A 21,658-nucleotide genomic window follows, 5' to 3' on the forward strand; every position below is an offset into this window, starting at 1 on the left:
TAACGACTGCTAAGAAACGAGATCACGACTTCACACGCAGAGCTTGACAAACGGCCGACGGTTCCTCCATCTCCTGGTGCTCAGGCTGGAGCGCACCAGGCACTCCCTCCACTCCTGAGTGCACATGCTGGAGAGTGACAGGCGTGCCCTCCAATGCTCCTGTTCCTGCTGGAGAGTGACAGGCGTGCCCTCCAATGCTCCTGTTCCTGCTGGAGAGTGACAGGCGTGCCCTCCAATGCTCCTGTTCCTGCTTGAGAGTGACAGGCGTGCCCTCCAATGCTCCTGTTCCTGCTGGAGAGTGACAGGCCCTCCCTCCACTGGGTGCACGAGCTGGAGAGTGAAGGGCCCTCCCTCCGATCCTTGATGCTCATGCGGGAGAGCGATGGGCCACCCTCCAATCTGTACGTGCTGAGTGACAGGCCCTCCCCTCCCTCCCGGCTTTTTCTCCAATCCTTGGTGCACTGTTGCAGAGTGACAGGACCTTCCTCCACTCCTCGTTCTTCTGCTGGAGAGCGACGGGCCCTCCCTCCAATCATTGGTGCACGTGCTGGAGAGTGACAGGCCTTCCCTCCAATGCTCCTGTTCCTGCTGGAGAGTGACAGCCGTGCCCTCCAATGCTCCTGTTCCTGCTGGAGAGTGACAGGCCCTCCCTCCACTGGGTGCACGAGCTGGAGAGTGAAGGGCCCTCCCTCCGATCCTTGATGCTCATGCTGGAGAGCGATGGGCCCTACCTCCACTCATGTGCTCTTGCTGGAGAGAGACGGCCCACCCTCCAATCTGCACGTGCTGAGTGACAGGCCCTCCCCGCCCTCCCGGCTTTTTCTCCAATCCTTGGTGCACTGTTGCAGAGTGACAGAACCTTCCTCCACTCCTCGTTCTTCTGCTGGAGAGCGACGGGCCCTCCCTCCAATCATTGGTGCACGTGCTGGAGAGTGACAGGCCTTCTCTCCAATGCGCCTGTTCCTGCTAGAGAGTAACAGGCCTTCCCTCCAATGCTCCTGTTCCTGCTGGAGCGTGACAGGCCCTCCCTCCACTCCTCGTGCTCCCTCCTGCTGGAGAGTGACAGGCCCTCCCTCCACTCCTCGTTTTTCTCCTGGAGAGCGACGGGCCCACTCTCCAATCATTAGTGCACGTGCTGGAGAGTGACAGGCCTTCCCTCCAATGCTCCTGTTTCTGCTGGAGCGTGACAGACCCTCCCTCCACTCCTCGTGCTCCTTCCTGCTGGAGAGCGACGGGCCCTCCCTCCAATCCTCCGCGCTTGCTGGAGAGCTGTAGGAGCTCAGCATCTTAGGGTGTTTGGGACTCAGTCCAGCGTGGTTTTGCTTTAGTTCCCGCCTAGACAGAGGAGCTCAGCAAACAGCAGCAGGTTTATTCTCGCTCATTTATTCAGAGGAAAGGTACTGTGTTTGAAAATGCACCAAGTACTGGAGAGAAGACAAAGGCGAAAGACCTCGGGGCTGCCTGTAAGAGGCTCAAGGTGTGGCCGGGGGTGAGGCGGGTAGCAGCTCCCCCGTGGCGATGGAGGCCTGGCGCCCACCGTCAGGGCACTGCCAGCAGCTATGACTGGGGTGGGGCTGGGGAGGGAGGGTCGATTTGGGCTTACCAGCCTGCTAGGGCACCCTGACCTCCGTGTCTAGTGGGAGCCTGGGCACTGCTGCCCGCGTTCACGCACAGCTGGCTGGGGACTGCTCTGAGCCACCGGCCTGGAAAGCACAGGCTCATCATCCACTGGCAGTTCCCGCGAGATGCCCGCAGTGCGCTGCCAGGTTTGTGCAGAGGAACAGCCTGGCATCTCACCCCTGAAGGCGGATTTGAAGGAAGACCCTCAAGGTGAAGGGCTTCTAATTACACCACCAGCTTTTCTGGGCTGGAAAAGTTTTTTTCTTTCTGAAGAGAAAGATTTTGAAACCTTCTCAGTGTCTGGCAGCCAAAACCTCTTTTCTTCTATTTTAATGCGTAATCTAGATTTCAGCAAATGGGTTGAGACTGTCTGGTAGATGCTGTGTTTGTATATTTCTTCTCTATTACAAAAATTAACAGATATGGCTTCGCCTTGTGCAGATGTTTATATCACAGTCCTTAAAATGAATGATATTTAAAGCTAGATATTTAGAGAATCCTTGTCAGAGTTCTCTCATAAAGTGAAGAAACGTTCAGGTACGTTAAGTTCTTTAAAAGCAGGAATAGCTCTGTATACGTGAAAGCAAAAGGCATGAAAGCACCCGTGAAAACCACGTGCCTGGCTTCAAACCGCCCCCAGCCCCTGCCCGCCCTTGCTTTTTCTGTGCTTGATGATGCTGCTGGTTCCCTCCGCGTGGGTGTATAAACCGCTGGAGAAAGGGTGATGGCCTCTCCACCACCAGGCTATCAGGGGTGTTCGGAGGGCATCAGGCCGAGGAGACTTGGATTGAGACCAACGCGCTTAGTTTTGGCTTGTGGGGAGGGCGAGGGGAGCATGGGCGGCCTCCTCCCTGCTGTAAATCTCGAATGAGGCCCCGCCGCAGCTCCCAGCTTTCCTCTGAGGATGGCCTCCAGGAACAAAGGCCCCGAGGCTGACCCCAGATTTCCTTGTCTATGAGCTGCGTTCTCCCAGCACGCCTGCCCCCTGCGTTCATGAACAGTGGCTGAGCTGCAGGGACTGTGGGGCTGAAGGCCAGCCAGCTGCGAGGCAGCTGTGGCCTGGGCCATGGCTTGGGATCAGGAAGACAGGCACCCAGACCTCACTTAAGTAGGAGTTTTATTGAGTCCCTCCATGTCACATTAATGCATTAGCTTCACGGACAGTTTCAAAGACTGGGTCACACTGACGTGGTGCGCTGGGGTAAGCTAGGCCAGCTTGAGGCACTGCGTGTTAAAGCTGTCCCCCTCCTTGCTGGCCACAGCCTCGAGCAGGGACTGTTTCTTCTGCATGCTCCGTGAGGACTCCAGCTCGTACATGGTGGTGAGGTTGAAGAGGACGCTCTCGTGCAGGTAGTGCCTGGGGTCCTGCTGCACCATGGCCTCCAGCTGCCGCAGGGAGTCCTTGAGCTTGCCCAGGTAGAGCAGGCACACCGCAGCGTTGTTGTTGGCCTGGGGAACAGCACAGGCACAGGGTCAGCCACGCAACCAGCTTAGACACCCGCCCTCCAGGCTTTGTGCTGGGCCCTGTGTCGGGGGTCTGCAGGTGGCGCAAAGCTGTGGGGCAGAGCACAGGTGGCCCGGCTGGGTCACGTCCCCCAGTAGCCATGGCCACTGCCTGGCGCCGGTGGACTGGAGAGTTTGTGTGCACAGGCACGCAGGCCCCTGGTGAGACGTGTGGGTGCATGCTTCTGGTGTCTGTGACAGGTGGAGGGCGGGGGTCTGCGGCATGGGGCTCTTACCACTGCGTTTGCTGGATCCATCCTTAAGATCTCCGTGAAGAACCGGTGGGCTTCCGCGAAGTTATTCTGCCCGAGGTAAAGGAATGCTCTGTAACACAGGCGACAGTGGCAGTTAGCGGGGAAGGCCCAGGAGCTGCTGTCCCCCAGCAAAACCCTCAGGGGCTCTGGACACTGCACAGACCCAGCGTGTGACCCTGCATGGCCTGGGGTTCCTGGTCTGCAGGCTGATGAGCTGCATTTTGCATTCAGGCTTACAAATTAAGGACTCTAGTTTCGATTAACTGAGATAGAGTAAGTTCACCTAAATGGCGTCCTGCTAAAAACGGACACCTGCTTCATTTCTGCTTTCTGATCTTGAGGGCAGGTTTTGCCCAGGGCGTGACTCCTCCTCACAAACGTGCACTGGCACAGAACTGTGACCTCTGCCACGATCCAGAATGGCCGCATGCTGGCCTTTACGCACGCATGATGAAAATGGGGGCGACATGAGCGGTACTCCAAAAAACAAGGGTTAATGTCGCCTTGAAAATCCACTTCTGTGACTAAAAGCACATCACCACAATTCACGAAACACCCGTGTACTTCCCGTGTCTCAGTTCTGAGAGACACAGGGCAAGAGAGGCCTTTAGGGAGCTTTCCTGCTCAGTCAGCGGGGCTCAAACTCCTCTGGGAAATAGAAAACATCTATTTAGTTTTAGAATATTTACCTGTTCATTAAAACCATGATTTTACCCTGTAGTCCGTCCAGTTTCTGTGTTACTTTCTCAACGTCCTGAAAATACTTCTCAGCTGTTTTTATGTCTCCAATCTGCTTTGACAAAATCATTTAGTCAGTTTAGTTGACAAAAGAAATATGAAGTCTACACCCATATGTTCAGTTCCCTAAGGGCACATCAGAATATGAAGACGCGGGTATGTCAGGCAGAGGCAAGCCGGAGTGACCATTTAGTAATCGTTACTATTTTGTAAGAAGACGAGACATTCACCGTACAGTGGAACGCTAACGGAGACCAAGCTGCCAGGGTCCCTGCCTTATTGGAAAGTCTTACAGTTTAGTCATTTCTACCTTTTGGAGTGAATTCTGGCAGAGCATTAAGTAAAATAAAATGAATAATAAGATGAAACATAAAATACTTAAAATATTGGAATAATATGAGCAGGCCCCAAGTCAACTTATGGGTTCTCTGTGGCTAGAAAAATGATAGGTGCCACCACATTTGCAAATTTCAAAGTAACATTTTGACCAAATAATACAGAATTCTGTAAAAACAAGCCAGACCAAACCCAAACTCAAACCCACTCTTACCACGTGCCAGGAACCCGCGGCCACCTGAAGCACATGCAGCTGGACAGGCGAGGCTGGCGGCCAAGGGGTCCTGGGGAGTGGAAAGCTGAGTGCCCGGCCCTGGCTCCCGACCCCACAGCTTGCTTTTACAAAGGCAGACTCAGGCCTTTTTTCACCTCCAGAAGCATAAGGAAGGGAATATATGATCTAAGCCTTGCAAGCACAGGTGAAAATGGAACAGTCCTGTCACAGCCCAGACTGCGCTCACCAGGGTGAGGACAAAGCTGCTTCGTGTCCCGGGCGCCGCCTGTGGGCGTCGGACTCTCCAGCAGCGAGCTCCACATCACAGCCGCGGCAGAAGCTTATAGAACGTGTCCTTTGTCCCTAGAGAAGCAAGCTGAAGGTGTCCGCTCACCTCCGTGAGGAGGAGGCTGAGGGGATGGATCGCTGGGCAGTCTAGTTGACTCAGACTTCCTGGAGAGCGTCTGTCCAGGATTACAATCGGCCTGCACATTTTCAGATGATGGTTCTCAGGGGTCTGTGGTGTTTCTGCATGTCTTCCAAGCACAGACGCTGACAGGGTTTTGTTCAAAGCATCCACACAAGGATGCTTGTTAGAGGACAGCCTTGTAAGCTAAACAGCATCCCTCTGGGGCGAAGGGCAGGCAGGCTCACCTCCCAGGAGCAAGGGCTTGGCGTTCTAAGTTCAGGATTCCTCTCCAGCACAGCCCACTGCCAGCATCATCAGGTCCTTGGTGAAGACCTGGAGGAATCAGGGCCCCATGTCCGGTGAAAAGAACGCCACTCTGGCTATACTGTGTTGCTTTGAGAAATATCCTTCATCTCTAACATCAGAATCTTACATGTTTTGCCAGCATGCAGGAAACTGGCAGCTAACTCCACAATTACTGTATATTGCAGATTCAGTAATATCTCAGGCCCTTCACAACTGCTGCTGTTACCCCACAGAAGATATACCGTATGAGGAGGGAGAAAAATGAAACAGAATGAGACACAAAATGCAGGTGTGCACAGACCACACACAGTGGCCTGTCCACCGCGGCCCTCGCCTGCAGTCTGAAGTGTCTCGAGTTTACTACTGTGGACTTCTCACTTGCTGACTGAAGAGAAACCAAAGGCCGTGTGGGCTCCACAGCGTGGCCCTCAGCTCCCACAGCTGCGTGTCCTGCATTCACGAACGTCCTGTTTAACAGGACAGTGTTTGATATTGATCCGAAGATGATTACAGCTCATAATCAAGACCGATCAAGATGAACACGTGCCGGCGACTGCGGCGAGTGTTTCAGACACAGCTCTCCTGCCCTCGTTAGCCTGTGCTGCAGATGCTGTCACCAGCTTTGCTTTCTAAATGAAACAGTGAGGCCTGGCAAGATGAGGCAATTTTCTGAGGTCACACAGCTAATTAAACATAAAAAGGCAAGTAAAAGTATTCTAGAATATGTAGAAAACAAATCAGTAAAAGACACTATTAAAAAGAAAAAACAGTGGCTGGGCATGGTGGCTCACACCTCTAATCCCAGCCCTTTGGGAGGCCAAGGTGGGAGGATCGCTTAATCTCAAGAGTTCAAGACCAGGCTGGAGAACAAAGTGAGACCCTGTCTACAAAAAAAAAAAAAAAAGCAAGCCAGGTGTGGCCTAAGCGCCTGTGGTCCCCAGCTACACGACAGCCTGAGGCAGGAGATCTCTTAGCCCAGGAGTTCTGTAGTGAGCCATAATTGTGCCACTGCACTCCAGCCTGGGCGACAGCAAGACCTTGCCTCAAAAACAAAACCCCAAAAATAATAAGTGTACAAACTAAGACAGAAAAAGAAAGCATAAACAAACAGAAATGTCCAAGGAGAAACAGCTGCAGGTGGAAAGAAGGAAATGGAAATGATGCTCAGAGCCTGGTCTATTCTATGCAAATCCATGACAAAGCAGGGACCAAGCACAGGTGGCTTTCTCGAAAATGAAATTACCAAACCTGCTTTTGAGAAGTCACCGGTACACACACAGAGCAGACACCAGCGTCACTTGTAAACACAAAACCCAGGGCAGTGCAGCCCCGGAGCTCCACCCTACTGGTTCTGTGCTCAGTGTTCCTGGGGCAGAAACCAGAGCTGTGTGCAGGGTCTGGCTCTCCCCTCCTTGAGAACTGTGATGGTTAATACTTAGTGTCAACTTGACTGGATTGATGGATGCAAAGTACCGTTCCTGGGTGTGTCTGTGAGGGTGCTGCTGAAGGGGCTAGCCATGTGAGTCAGTGGGCTGGGGGAGGCAGACGCACCCACATCTGGGTGGGCCCCATCACATCAGCCGGCAGCGCAGCCAGAATAAAGCAGGCAGAAGCTGGAAGAGCAGACGGGCCTTGCCTCCCGGCCTCACCTTTCTCCTGTGCTGGGTGCCTCCCGCTCTTGAATCTCAGACTCCAAGTTCTTCGGCTTTTGGACTCTTGGACTTACACCAGTGATTTGCCAGGGGCTCCCAGGCCTTTGCCACAGATGGAAGGCTACACTGTCGGCTTCCCTGCTTTTGAGGTTTTGGGACTCGGGCTGGCTTCCTTGCTCCTTGGCTTGCAGACGGCCTGTTGTGGGACTTCCTTGTGATCCTGATAAACTCCCCTCCGTATGTGCACCTCTCCTGTGAGTCCTGTCCCTCTAGAGAGCCCCGAGTAATACAGGCACTGAGGGGTGGGGGGCCACGGGTCTGCATCTGGCCTGCGCTGGATCCTCCCCTCCGGCAGCAACCTGGAGGGCACAGGTTCCAGATGATGGGGCCACAGGAGAGGGCAGCCTGGGTCGGGAGCCAGTGCGTGGAAAGAGTGCCCTGCACAGCTGCTGGGCCCCTGGGACTCTGCCAGGGCAGGCGAGGCCACTGCCTCCCAACCCAGCCAATCTCTTCTTGACCACTGTTCTGCACCTGGAGGCCCTCCTGGTGGTGAAGAGAGCTCCAGTTCTCAGCTCTTTCACCTGCTTCTCTGTCACAGTTTTGGGATTCCTCACCACCTTGGTGGCACAGAAGCCACTACAGATGGGCAATGGCCATTTTAAAGCATCCTCAAGGCAGAGTGTCCTGTAGTCCGTGGCTGTGAGCTGTTTCGTGGAGAGGAAGGCAAGAAGGATTCTTCTCTGTAGTGTGGGCGTCAGATGACTCGAAACCATCCAAAGCTAGCAGAGCTATTTTAACAGCCTCATTGGGTTGTTAGATGATATTAAATCTGTAGTCAGCTAGAAATCCTAGTTCTTTTCGTATTTACTACTGATAAACCGGAGTCACAGAAACCTGGGTCTGAAAGTGATACAGAAACTCATTTCAGCTGGGCCCAGTGGCTCATGCCTGTAATCCCAGCACCTTGGGAGGCAGAGGCAGCAGGATTACTTGAGGTCAGGAGTTTGAGATCAACCTGGGCAACACGGAGAGACCCCCATCTCTACAAAAAACTTAGCTGGGCGTGGTGCATTCCTATAGTCCCAGCTACTTGGGAAGCTGAGGCGGGAGGGCTGCTTAAGCCCGGGAGGTCAAGGCTGCAGTACGCTGCATTTGTGCCCCTGCACTCCAGCCTGGGCGACAGAGCCTGTCTCAAAACCAAACCAAACCAAACCAAACCCGCCAAAAAGAAAACTTGTTTAAGTCTAAATTTTCATGTTATAAAACATGCTTATCAGAAAAACTGTTACATTTGAACTGGGCAGATAGATCCCCTCAGGCTAATGTACATAAATGAACAAACACAAGATGCAGTCGATTTCAGAACACCTGGCTTCTCTTCCGTGTCTGTGAGTTCTCCTTCCCCAGCTCCTCTTCCCGCCCCACTGTGAGCACCACAGGCTGGCCCCAGGGGTCCTCTCCTTTCCTCAGACCCTCCCTCACCTGCTCTCTCCGCAGAACCTGAGGGCCTGCTGGGAACCAGGCGGAATGTCATGCATAAATTAGGCTGCATCAGGCAGAAGCCTCCTCTACTAGACAAGCTCGACCTTGGCTTCCTTCTCTGTCCTTGTAGAATCCAGTGTGAGCACAAATCCTGCCAAATCAGTTTAGGAAAAATCCCCGCCCTCAGTGTTTGGGCACCTGAGGCTCCTACCACCCTGGCCGGCTGTCAGCAATAACCCTATCAAGTCTGCTTGGCCAGAAACCCCTTCTTGATGCTTCCTCTGGGTAATTTTCCATCCGCTGACGCTGACCCCTACGCGATCCTTGGTTGTAAATTCCCACCTGTCCTCTTTGAAGTCGAAGTTGCATCCAGGCTCTCTCCTGCATGGAAGTGCCATGAATCATTTTTCCTTTAGTAAGAGCTCTTTATATATTCTAGATGTAAGTCTCTTATCGGATATAGGATTTGCAAATAATCCTTCCCATTCTGTAGGTTGTCTTTTTACCCTTTCTTTACGGTTTAAAGCACAACAGTTTTTACCTGTGGTAAAAATCCCATTTACCTCTTTTTCCTTGCACTTTGGTGTCACATCCAGGATGATGAGGCCTGACAGGGTGGCAGGGGCCTCGGGATGCTCTCCCCACCCTTTCCCTGGCCACAGCCGGCACACTCCATGCCTCAGGCTGGCAGCCAGCAGTCAGTCTCTTTTTCTGTCTGCAGCTCTCTGCTGAGCTATGGCTGATGCACAGGAACCTACATGTCTTCAGACTACAACCTGAGGGATTCTGGTATACGGCCGTGTGCATAAAACCACCCTCCTGGTTGAGACGGTCAAGGTGCCTGCACCCCGCCTGGAGCCGTATCCCTCCATAAAACACGCTCAGGTCTTTCCCAGCTTAACAGAGCCTCCCTGGCCCTTACTTCCCTTCCTCCATTGCGGTGTCTCTCCACCCTGCCCTGGGTCCCTGCCCTCTGGGAACTGGGTCAGAGTTGACCTTAGTTCTTTCTGAGGCCCTCTCAGCCACAGCGCTGACCGGTCCGGCGTCCCATCCCCATTCATCCTGCCTGGGGTGGCTGGTTTATCCCAGACTTCCCACCGCTCCTGCAGTGGCTGAGGCTTTCTCCTGCCTGATGACCTTTGGCTCTGCCTTTCAGTCCAGAACACTGAGGCCAGGGACTGACCACGACACTGTAGAACCGCCCTGTGCTCAGCTGCCCCCATGCCACCCACATGCCCCTCGTTTGTGCTTGGCTGCTGGAATTGCACATGGGCACCAAGCTACTTTCCTAGTCCAAGTGCAGTCCAAGACCCAAGTCAAGAGCTTCTGAGGAGGCAGAATGTAAGTGGGAGTGAGTAATTTGAAGAAGTATGAATATATCGCTGCTTCTGTTTGAAGATCGATTGCTTCTGCCCTTCCTTAATTGAGATTATGTGAGAAACTCCTCTGGAATACAGATGTCTCACATCTTGCTGATGACACAGATTTCTTTCAGGAGTGGAAATTCCCATCTGGCCCCACTCTCTCTCGTCCTAACCCCAACGCCCTTCTTTGTGGAAGGCGCCAGTGCCCTAGGGAGGCTCTGTGTGATGAAGATGAAGGGACTGTGGGAGTGGCCATCGCAGGCATGTGAGTTTTCAATAGACAGCTGTCACCTGGCTGGCTGGTGCACCCCTTCTGAGAACACTGTCCCTGCACCTCTTCTTTGTGTTTAAAATTTTGCATTGAATGTAGATGGCTCTAAAATATGAGCGGAAAACCGGAAACTCACTTATCACACCAACAGCTGCCAGGTTGAACGAGAAGACACACTGGCGAATGGCAAGGACAGCACAGCTGCCCCACTGTGAGAGGGCTCCGAGGAGCAGACTTTCCATTTTCTTATTTCAGAACAGATTCCACTTTTGAACAGCAATCCTTGTTCTTTCTGAGAAATTCATAGCCTAATTCTGGGCACTGAGCAAAGGGTCACAAATGGCTGTGTTCTTGGAGGGCAAAACCTGCCTGCTTCATCTTCCTTCTGAGATCCAGCGTCCTCAACAACATGCTGACCTGAAGCAGGAGCTTAGTGGGGGTTGGGTTTTCTGGACGCGCAGAGATGGCAGACAATGCGAGGCTGCAGGACTCCTCCTGCAGTGCCATGGCACACAGCGTCTTAAAAGATATCCCAGACAGCTAAGTATTGCAATCTTCATTTCCTTTAGAAAAACACAGAATTTGGCAACTTCGTTCGTCAGCAATAATAAAAATAACAGTGAGAGATGCAGATGGAATGGCCCGTGTTTGGGGCTTCAGTGGGTCCAGTCAGCCCATATGCCTGTCTTTCTCCACATTCTCCTTTGGCGAAAACTCCTGCCCAGAGGCAGTGCCCCCATCCCCTCCTGGGGTCCTGAGAACAGTGAACGCCAAGGGCTTCGCCCACGGCCAGTTTAGCACATTTCCTATGCTGGATGGGGGGCTTAAACCATGCTGTGGAACCTGAGCCTCCCTCCTGGACTCTAGCCTCATTGCCAGAGCAGTCAGCGTGGTCAAGCCACTGACTCCCACTGGAAGGAGAGGCACTTCCAGATGCAAAAGTGATTCCAGCAGCTACTTCTCAAATTGTGCAAAACATGGCTCGGAAATAAAACTTCTGAGATCATCTCCAGGGCAGTGAGGAACCTGAGCAGGCCCGGAGTACTGTGTTACTATAAAACTTCTGAGATCATCTCCAGGGCAGTGAGGAACCTGAGCAGGCCCGGGGTACTATGTTACTATAAAACTTCTGAGATCATCTCCAGGGCAGTGAGGAACGTGAGCAGGCCTGGAGTACTGTGTTACTATAAAACTTCTGAGATCATCTCCAGGGCAGTGAGGAACGTGAGCAGGCCTGGAGTACTATGTTACTATAAAACTTCTGAGATCACCAGGGCAGTGAGGAACCTGAGCAGGCCTGGAGTACTGTGTTACTATAAAACTTCTGAGATCATCTCCAGGGCAGTGAGGAACGTGAGCAGGCCTGGAGTACTGTGTTACTATAAAACTTCTGAGATCATCTCCAGGGCAGTGAGGAACCTGAGCAGGCCCGGGGTACTATGTTACTGTAAAACTTCTGAGATCATCTCCAGGGCAGTGAGGAACCTGAGCAGGCCTGGAGTACTATGTTACTGTAAAACTTCTGAGATCATCTCCAGGGCAGTGAGGAACGTGAGCAGGCCTGGAGTACTGTGTTACTATAAAACTTCTGAGATCATCTCCAGGGCAGTGAGGAACGTGAGCAGGCCTGGAGTACTGTGTTACTATAAAACTTCTGAGATCATCTCCAGGGCAGTGAGGAACCTGAGCAGGCCTGGAGTACTATGTTACTGTAAAACTTCTGAGATCATCTCCAGGGCAGTGAGGAACGTGAGCAGGCCTGGAGTACTGTGTTACTATAAAACTTCTGAGATCATCTCCAGGGCAGTGAGGAACGTGAGCAGGCCTGGAGTACTGTGTTACTATAAAACTTCTGAGATCATCTCCAGGGCAGTGAGGAACCTGAGCAGGCCTGGAGTACTATGTTACTATAAAACTTCTGAGATCATCTCCAGGGCAGTGAGGAACCTGAGCAGGCCTGGAGTACTATGTTACTATAAAACTTCTGAGATCATCTCCAGGGCAGTGAGGAACGTGGGCAGGCCTGGAGTACTATGTTACTGTAAAACTTCTGAGATCATCTCCAGGGCAGTGAGGAACCTGAGCAGGCCTGGAGTACTATGTTACTATAAAACTTCTGAGATCACCAGGGCAGTGAGGAACCTGAGCGGGCCCGGAGTACTGTGTTACTGTAAAACTTCTGAGATCATCTCCAGGGCAGTGAGGAACCTGAGCAGGCCCGGAGTACTATGTTACTATAAAACTTCTGAGATCATCTCCAGGGCAGTGAGGAATGTGGGCAGGCCTGGGGTACTATGTTACTGTGATAACCAGAGGACACATGTCAGGCACCCTGGAAGTCCCGGCCACATGGGGCTTTCCCACAGGTAACAAGGGTTGCTGCAGGCATCCCAGGGTGGGCAGGAGCTGATGGTCACAGGGAAGCTCACATGTCATGCATTTGTGCCTGCCCTGGGTTATTCAGTGACAGTCATCGGCTGTGCCCCATGCAAGGGGTCCATGAGAAGGGCTGACCTCTAACACCATCCTCTGTCCCGTGAGGGATTCCACAAGCAGGCAGCGTGCAGGAGACGGTGTGTGCATGTGTGCAGATGAGTGTCAGTGCATGTGTGAGCCACTGGGTGGGGGACAGGAGAGGACCAGTGGTTCATTGAGACTGCAGTCCCTGAGTTCACAGAGGCCCTCTTCAAATTCTGGCACCCCCATTATCTACGTGGCCTCCTGTAGCTGGATCTCACTGAACCGGGGACCTCAGTTTGCTGCTGTGTAAAACAGGCCAATCCCACCGTTAGGTTAAATGCTCAGCGCAGGGCCTGGCTCATGGTCCGTGGGTGCCTGTGGAAGGTCTGTGCTGTTCCCCTCTCAGCCGTCGTGCCTCTTTTCCCTGGCCCAGATTTGGGCCGTGACCTCAGAAGACCGAGAGTGAGGGGCGGAAGCTGCCCTGTGCTCGGTTGCAAGCGTGGAACTGATGGACAGAGGGTGGGACTCAATGCTCCCCGTGACCTTGCTGTCACCAAATGTTCCAGGAGAAGGCATTCCAGCTGCAAGGCCATTCTCAGCAAAGGGCGTCCTGTCCCAGCTTTGTGCCTCCCTGAGACCGCTGTTCATGAGGTTTGGACTTGCCTCTGTCCAGCAACACGATCCAAGGGCTCTTTCAGGCAAAGTGTCAGAGTGACCGTTACAGTCTGAGCTGAACCAAGACTCCTCACAGGTTAGTCACTGCTATTCTGACTGCAGTGGGACAGGGTTGGCTGCAAGGACACTGGATGTGGATTCACACTGAGCGACAGGCGCACGAGCCAGCGGGGCTTCCCACAGTCACACCGGAGTGCCTGGAAGGAGCCAACCCTCTTCATGGTCACACACATCTGAAATGGACTATTTTCTGCACTTTCTTACAGTAAAATGACTCAAAGCAAACACTCGCCCACCCAAGCAAGAACTCTGATCACAGGGCGTGGCTCACTCCTGGCTCACACCTGACCGGGCACAGGTACCTGCAGGGCGATCCGGCCGATGCCGCTGAGCAGCTGGGGCTCCTGCTCTGGGTAATATGTGATAACCGAATGATAGGCCTCCACGGCGAGCACGTAATCCTGCGGGAAGAAAGACACACTGAGGACAGCACTGTGGGCTTCACACAGTTGAAGAGCACGAGCATGTACAGATGCAGTGTGGAGAGGACACGCTGGCACGTGAGCTGGCGGAGAGGCTGGACACCAGCACGTGGTGCTCCGCCGCCCTCCCGACTGGTAAGGCTGGGATTCTGAGCCTGCATCGGGCAGGCGGTTTCCTGCCTGTCACGGGGGCTGTCGGGGTTTAGTTGGGCCTGAGGGGTCTGTTTCCTGCTTCCAGCTTCTCAACAGGGACTCGTATTTCACTTGGGCTGCACCTAACTCTTTCTGTCCCGACAGTTATGTGAATTGGCAAAGTCTGTCTTAGCTCCATCCTCCAAACACATAAGCCAAATTTTTAAAGCGTCTCTTCAACATTTTCCATGCTAGAAACTAAGGACAAATCTTTAAATGTAAAGAAAACTCACAAAACAGCTTTGCCGAGGGAGAGCATGGAGACCGAGGTGGCCCCCAGAGAATGCATGACTGTCATCTGCTCTCTGTGGAGACAGCTATGGGGGAACATTTAGGAACGTTCTGCTGGCTGCTGTGCTCGGGCCATCTGCTTTCTGCCAAGGGCCTTCTCTGGATCCCTCATGGAGCCTCCTGTGCCTGCCCAGGGGTGTGCTCCACTCTGCCCTGTCTGTAGTGGCCTCTGGCTGATAGCCTCTCCTCAAGGGCAAGGCCTGGCAACACCGTTTCACTGTCCATCTGCCCAATCACACCCGCCCATCAAAGGCACTTGGTGGATATAAGTGGACCCAGTCCTCCAAGAGTGAGCAAAGTGGTCTCAGAGCAGGGAGGTCTTGCCTAAGTCACGTGGGACACAGTGGAAGCTTGTCTCAAGCCCCTGCGAGCCCAGGCTCTCTCCAGGATGACAGTGATCACCACATTCACTGAGCGAGCTCCGTGCAGCCGCCCTGCACTAAATGCTTCCCTGCATTCTGGCAGAGCTGTAAGCACGCGGTCAACAGTTACTATGGCCACCAATGGTGTTTTTCTTCTTAATTATTCATCTATTTCTTTACTCTTCTACATGTTCCATTTCCTCCAAACTGGGACTGGAGTTACTGCTTGCTAATTGGGATGTTACAAAGAAAGACAGACAAGTACAATTCCAGTTTGGTAGGAAGAAAAAAAAAGACTGTCTCCAGTCTAGTACCTTCGAGTATAGCTCATTAAAAGGAATTTTATTCAAGGCCTGATGCTCATGAGGAGCCAGACAGCACATGCCTCGGTCTCCTTTCCCATGCCTTCCTGCTGCCTGCCACTGCTGTCTAGTTGTGTGTGTGTGTGAGAGAGCCCCCTTGCACAGGGGAGGGCTTCGTGACCTGGCACAGGGGCACAGACTAAGCTTGAGGTTGGAATGGATGTGACACCCCTGATGCTGCAGCCTGGGCTGGTCCTGCTCTGCGAAGTTTAGGGGAGCAGCCCTACCTTCCAACACAGGCTGCACCCACTGCCTAGCCCCAGCTCGGGGATAAGCAGTAGCTACCCCCCTAGGCTTCTCTGGGGAAGGTAGTGGGCTTCCGAGCACCCACCATGCTGAGCAGTGTGTGTTCTACTCCCACACATGCCCCCACCTTTGGTTTCAAGTAGACAAAAGGTGGGCTTTGACTTTCCTGTCATTAGCCCGGCAGTGTCACTGGGTCATTCCCGTGCTGCACTCCCACTGCTGATGCTCCAGGCTGAGACAGCCACCAAAGAGTGCACAGGGCGGGCCATGGTGGGGTGCAGCCCCTGCTGCTAGTGGGTGACCCTGTGGCCAGCCGCACTCCCCAACCACTCTGAGTGCTCGGGGCCAGAGGTGTTTCTGAAGATAATCTAACATGACAAAGGACAGGTTTTTTAAAAAACCAAGCCATGATCCTTGATGGGAAAAGTTATTTTAGGCATGGCTCTTCCAGAAGAGTGGGTGCACGGGGTTGGGATGCATTTGAGGAAGCTGGATTCCAGGCCGGAGGGCAGGTGGCAGAGAGGGTATCTCGGGGGGCCCCACACCAGCCGGCAGCCACTCCCACCAGCTCAGCGACAGCAGTGCTCGCCAGTCCCGCAGGTGTGAGCAGGATGTGAGTCCAGGCTGCAGAGGGAAAGAATCCTGGCAGACTTCAAGGAGCCCATCATCAAGTAAACCAGACGAGGAACTGGGACTGTGTCAAAGTTTCCTCAGGCTGAGAGTTACTCAATGCCTTGACTGAAGATAGAGGGGACACAGCCCTTTTCAGGGAAAATGGCCAAAAGCAGCTCTGCAGAGAGAGCTTAACCTATTCTCCAGATCACGTAGATTTGGCTTTGGAAAGGAAACGAACAACTTGCTTCCAAGGACAAGCCTATTTTAGCTCAATCTTCATCATTTCTTCTCAGCAGCCACACGTAAGTGGCTGTGAAACTAGACTGACAACCTTTCTGCCACCAGAAAGGACTTGTGCAGTGTAATCTCAGCAAGACAGAAGGTAGCTGATGCAGCTGCGTGCTCCCTTCCATGACAAGCGGAGCCACGGTGGGTGGTAAGGTGCAGAGTGGCAAGCTGCAGGGATGCAGTCGGAGGGAACTGGACCCCCAGGGGTGCCCGGGAGGGGATGAACAGGCCATCTAAGGTAGTGGGCACCTACATCCATATGGCTGCCAGTGCAGCTGCCCTAAGGCTACAGCGAGGCGTGAAGAGAGTGACATTTTCAATGCTTAATAATACACACCACTGCGCATTACAGCATATCATGCAGATATCCAGGGCTACAATGTATGAATATGTTCATCGTTAAGAATTTAAATTGATATTTATTTCAATGCAATAAAAATGTTATTCAAGATAATTAGATGGCTGATTAAATAACTCATTGTTAGCCTATACACTAATTTAATTAACAGGATACCCCTTATTATTGAGACACTCACTGCTGCAACACCCTGTATGCCCACTAGATGGCAAGAGAGCGCATATGCTTGGGTTGGCTTTAATCGCAAATTATTTACTCCTTTTTTTTTTAACTCATGAAAATGAAAGCTTAAGCTCAACTTTCAAATTAAATCACGTCCATTGTAAAAGTGTGTTTGCAATGCAGTAGTATGTTCTGTAGTGAGCCCAGCAATACAGGAGGAAGACTCACATTTGGAGCCTGGTGGTGCTGGGACTGCTACAGTGGACCTGTTCCGTTGTTTTCTATTCCTGTGCCTTAGAACGCAAAGAAAAGCTGCCAGTGGAGCAGGGAACTTTCCTCCCTGGGGAGTTTTAGCCCCATGATTAATGAAAATCAGTCCTGTGAATTTATAATTTGTTCCTCATGTCTGCATAAGAATGTTCTGGCAAGCTGGTGACTTTCAGGTGAAGCTGACAGTGTCCTCAGCAGGCAGAGGCCTACTGCAGACCGCCCAGGCTGCCAGGTGGGGGTGTCAGGGCTGGCCATAGGCAGCAATGGGAGAATGGCCTGTTTTGGGGGGCAGAGGGGTCAGGCTGGGTGCTTCAGGGTCACCTCCTGCCTTCCAGCACGGAGGCGCGGGGCAGGGGAGTGGGCAGGGGAGTGGGAAGGGGCCTGGAGAGGGAAGGGGGCTGGACAAAAGGGGGCAAGGACTAGAACCAAGTGGCTGTGCGGGCACCTGACCTCAGTGGGAATATATCAGGGGTGGCAACAGAAGTCAAACCTGCTCTGAGTAAAACCAGAGAACTTAAAAACCGTAATTTCCTTTAGCCAGTGTGTTGAAGGAGGGAAAGAGCTGTGTGAATACCAGAGCTGGAAGGGATTTCAGCGATCTCAGTTCTATGCCCTTATTTTAAAGGAGGAGGCTGAGGCTTGCAGCAGTTTGAGGCTGCGTCAGTCGTTTGTTACTGAGGACAAACAGGACGTCCTGAGTCTCCCTGTGCATCCAGCCCCATGCTGCTGCAGAGGTGCAGAGGCACTGGCCCTGCACTAAAGCTGGGGTGCGGGCTGCATGTCTTCCTGATGGAATGCCTGAGCTGCTGATGGCTGTGAATCTGTACCCACACCTGGCCCGCTTGAAGCAGTGCCCGGGGTCACAGTGACCTCTGAGGATGCTGTGGGGTCTGTGCATAAAGCAGGGCTGTGACTTTAGGGTTCGTGACAGAGCCCGTGAGCACAGTTCTCTCCACCTGGTAAACTGCCTGCTCCGCCTTTCTGAAAATCAAGCTCGGGAATGACCTCGGCTGCAGGAAAGCCATGTGGGTGTGGGAGGAGTTATGACCTCTGTCTTAGAACCGCCCAGGTGTTATGAGTGCTGCTCTGGGGATCTGCTGCTGCTGATTCTTGCAGCCACTCCCAGGGCTCACAGCTGGCTGCAGGGCCACCAGCTCCCTCATGGCACCCTGACGCCCAGTGTGGGAGGTGAGCCAGGCATGGGGTGTGTTCCAAACAAAGAGAGGAGCCAAAAACACCATGGCACAGGCTGGCAAGAGCCAGGAGACACGGAAAAACAAATGACAGCCTCAGTTCAGCTCCTTGATTTCTAAGCTGTTTCCCTGGGGGCTGAGAGCTCTGGGGTGACGTCCTAAGCAGGGGGTCTTATTGGAAAGCGTCTTCAGGTGTTGTGATCATCAATCATAAAATCAAAACCAAGAGGTGAAAAAAACACCCTCCAGGAAGACAGGGAGAACAAAGGACACCTTTTGGGAATGGAATTCAGAGAAAAGGGGGAAGATGAACAATGCTTTTCATTAAATCATTTAGACCCACATTTCAATAATGAAACCTGATCATGTAAATTCTACCTTCTGTTGAAATTTCTTGCAGTAGAAATGAAAGTAAATCTAGCCCCGGAATGTGCCGCTGGGCTCCCTGTTAAGCCAGTTCTTAGCTGGCTTCTCTGCACAGCTACCCACTTCCCATCCCTGCCAGCATCTATTAAACCAGCGGCTCCCTCGAGGCTCCCTCCGACCCCCTCTTCCAGACCACATGGCAGCCCTGCTCGGCCACCCACATACCTTCATCAGGAGCAGACAGTTTGCCATGGAGTACATCACCCGGCCCAGACGTGACCTCCACAGCCGGATAGAGGCTGCAAGGTAAGAGCAGCCTGTGAGTGCACAAATAAATTGGAGGCTCTTTCTAGCATCAATTACCAGGTCCTGTGAATTGTGATTTAACTTGAAAAGATCCCTATTGTTAATGCCAATGGATTTTTGGCCTGGAATGTTGAATGCGCTGCAGGTTGCGCTGAGGTAGAAAACACAGCACTTGCATTGGGAGCAGGGGTGGCTTTGGGAAGAGACCTTTGGCATCAAGGAGGCAGCACTGAGAACCAGGACGGTGGCTGGTCAGCACTGGCCCAGACACAAGGCCAAATGGCCCGACGAGGAGCCCCGGGGCCAAAGCCAGAACCCTGAGAAAAGGAGCAAAGCTGACAGAAACGACACTGCCTGTAGCTTGACAGGCCAGGAGGGCCACTGGCCAGGGTGGCCTCCAGCCTCTCGAGGGTGGCCTCCAGCCTCTCAAGGGTGGCCTCCAGCCTCTCGAGGGTGCCCCGTAAAAGGCCACCCAGAGGGCCCCACCCATACCCAGCCAGCCACAAGGCTTCCCCTGCCTCCAGGCCATGCAGGTGCTGATTCCCCACGGAGTGCCACGCCCTGGCCCAGAACTCAAGTGGCTGGCACACACTCCTCTGGGGACTCGGCACTCCGCAGCTGGCCTCCTTTCCCAGCCCCCGCTGCCACACACTGGCTGGCCGTGACCCTGAGCCTGGCCACCCCTCTGTGCTCTCCCCTGCACATCCGTTAGCAGCCTTCCCCCCACTGCTTCCCAACCTCAGGGCCCATCTCTTATAGTAGTTTTCAAACTGGCTTTGTAGACTTGTTGGGGTGTGCGGTGTGCAAAGGCCCCCTGGGAGCTGCCCTGGGGGGGGAGCGGGCTGACCAACGGCATCTGTTTATCATTGGGATGACCAGGAGGGAGGCACAGGTTGAGGACTGAGACTACTTCCTCCACGAGAAGTCCACACTTCCAACTGCCAAGTGCAAGGATGCTACCACAAGCAGCACCAGCCCCTGGGAGCGCTCCCAGCCTCCCTCATTGCCAGGCACTGGGAGCCACGTGTCCCTGGCTGCTTCTGAGGCTATGATTCAGGAGCCCAGAAGCTGACCTTCCTCCTGCTGCTGACACAGAGGGTGCACTGTGATATCACAATCACCCAGAAATGATGTATACTCACGGTGTGCTTCAGGAGAACAACCAGAAAAAAATTGCTAAAATTGAAAACTCACTTTGCCTTTCAGCAATTAAAACACACTAGCTTTGCATGCTCCCCTGTACCATTATTTCTGTGAAAAGATATTCTGAATATCTTCTCCTAACGGATGTAAACTAGGGACTGTCTCAATGAACCACATATTCACTCTGATGATCTCTGCAGACTCCTGCTCTGCAACCCTACCCTCCTTAGGAATGCTCCTCTGTGTGGCCTGCCATCTCCAGGAAAAGCCTTCTGACCTCTAGTAACTACATGCTCATTCCCACCAAAGCCAGAGCCCAGGAAGGGGTAAAACGGCCGGGTGCCAAGAATGCTGAACGGGACAGCCGCGAGCAGATGGCGATGGTGACGTCTCTCCTTCAGACCTTGTTACTCTGCATGCAATTAAATGACTAAAAAGAGAGTGCACAAGTGCACACACAGGCCCACACCACACACACATACACCATCCCCACACCACACATACACGTACAGTGCACACCGGCCAGCAGTTCCCCAGAAACCCCAGCACACCTCCGGAGCCAGAGGCAGCCTGGTCTGGACTTGACTTGCACACTGAGTAGGACAGAGGCCATGGGGAGGAAGAGATGACCAGGCAACCAGGACTGTGAGGGGACGCTGCCACCAGTGGTGAGGCAGTGAGGATAGGGTGGCGCTGACCGGGAGGAGCGATCAGGCCAGGTTTCCAGGCAGGATCGAAGCTCATTCCCTGAGCTGCAGCTGGCATGGCCTCACTGTAGAGATCAGCTCATGTCAACCCACCCAGTCCCCCAGACGGTTTCCACTGATCCAGGAAACTGCCCAGCTCTCTGGGCCTGCCCCCAGGCTCTGGCCAGCACCTGCTTCCTCTCCTGCTCCTCCAGAGCCTCCCTCCCCGATATGGAGGCCTCTTTGGGCCCTTGGGCTGGGCTGGGCCTTCCTCCCACCCACTCAGACCACCACTCGGAGCTTCAGGTTTCGGGCTTCATGCTTTTGTGGTGCAGGTGCGTCCTCTCCCCCGTGCACAGGGTGCAGGTCAGAAGCCGCACATTGCATCCACAGCATCACCCGCCTGGCTTCCCTGAGAAAGCAGTGAGCGGCAAATCCACGAATGGATGCGTGCAGTGCTGACTGCAAAAGGGAAAGGAGAACGAGAGGAAGCGAGAGGCTTGGGGCGACATCCCTCAGTCACGTCTGAGAAGCATCTAGTCAGAAGTCTGGCCGGCGAACCTTGTCTGCCCTCCAGAGTCACACTGCTCATGCTGCCATCTTCTGCGAAGCCTTGCTCCAAATTGGCCAGGATCTGCAACATTCCAAATGAGAAGGACAAAATCATGGGAAGGAATTTGTGTCTGGACTTTGTGATGATATATTCTCAGTTCAGCAAATTTCCCTGGATGAAAACAGTCTGTCAAGGGATGTTCACACAAACTTCTAAAAAATATTAGACATTTGATATTTTATTTATTGTAAATTGCAACTTTATTTTAGATTCAGGAGGTACGTGCACAGGTTGTTACCTGAGTATCCTGTGTGATGCTGAGAGTGGGGGTGCAGCTGAAGCCAACACCCAGGTGGTCAGCGTGGGATCCACTAGGTCGTTTTTCAACCCTTCCCCCAGCCCGCCCTCCCCCGCTGGTAGTCCCTGGTGTTTATCTTTTGCTTCGGTACATCCAGGTGAATCCGGTGTTTAGCTCCCACTTACGAGTGAAAACAGTCAG

General features: G+C 53.2%; 1 protein-coding gene across 4 annotated transcripts in view; it reads right to left on the minus strand.

Moving 5' to 3' along the window:
• Positions 1-2,720: 2,720 nt before the first annotated feature.
• Positions 2,721-21,658, minus strand: part of TRAPPC12 (trafficking protein particle complex subunit 12) — a 107,295-nt gene continuing 88,357 nt past the window's right edge. For all 4 annotated transcript variants that reach the window (XM_008981200.3, XM_035273331.3, XM_008981201.4 and 1 more), the window contains 6 exons: positions 21,168-21,240; positions 18,697-18,770; positions 13,647-13,745; positions 4,067-4,167; positions 3,360-3,447; positions 2,721-3,069 (listed from right to left, as the gene is read on the minus strand). In XM_008981200.3, the coding sequence (XP_008979448.1) occupies positions 2,827-3,069; positions 3,360-3,447; positions 4,067-4,167; positions 13,647-13,745; positions 18,697-18,770; positions 21,168-21,240 (678 nt within the window). In that variant the 3' untranslated portion in view covers positions 2,721-2,826. The remainder of the gene's footprint in view (positions 3,070-3,359; positions 3,448-4,066; positions 4,168-13,646; positions 13,746-18,696; positions 18,771-21,167; positions 21,241-21,658) is intronic.

This window comes from Callithrix jacchus, chromosome 14, assembly GCF_049354715.1.
Source record: "Callithrix jacchus isolate 240 chromosome 14, calJac240_pri, whole genome shotgun sequence".
NCBI classification, from domain to species: Eukaryota; Metazoa; Chordata; class Mammalia; order Primates; family Cebidae; genus Callithrix; species Callithrix jacchus.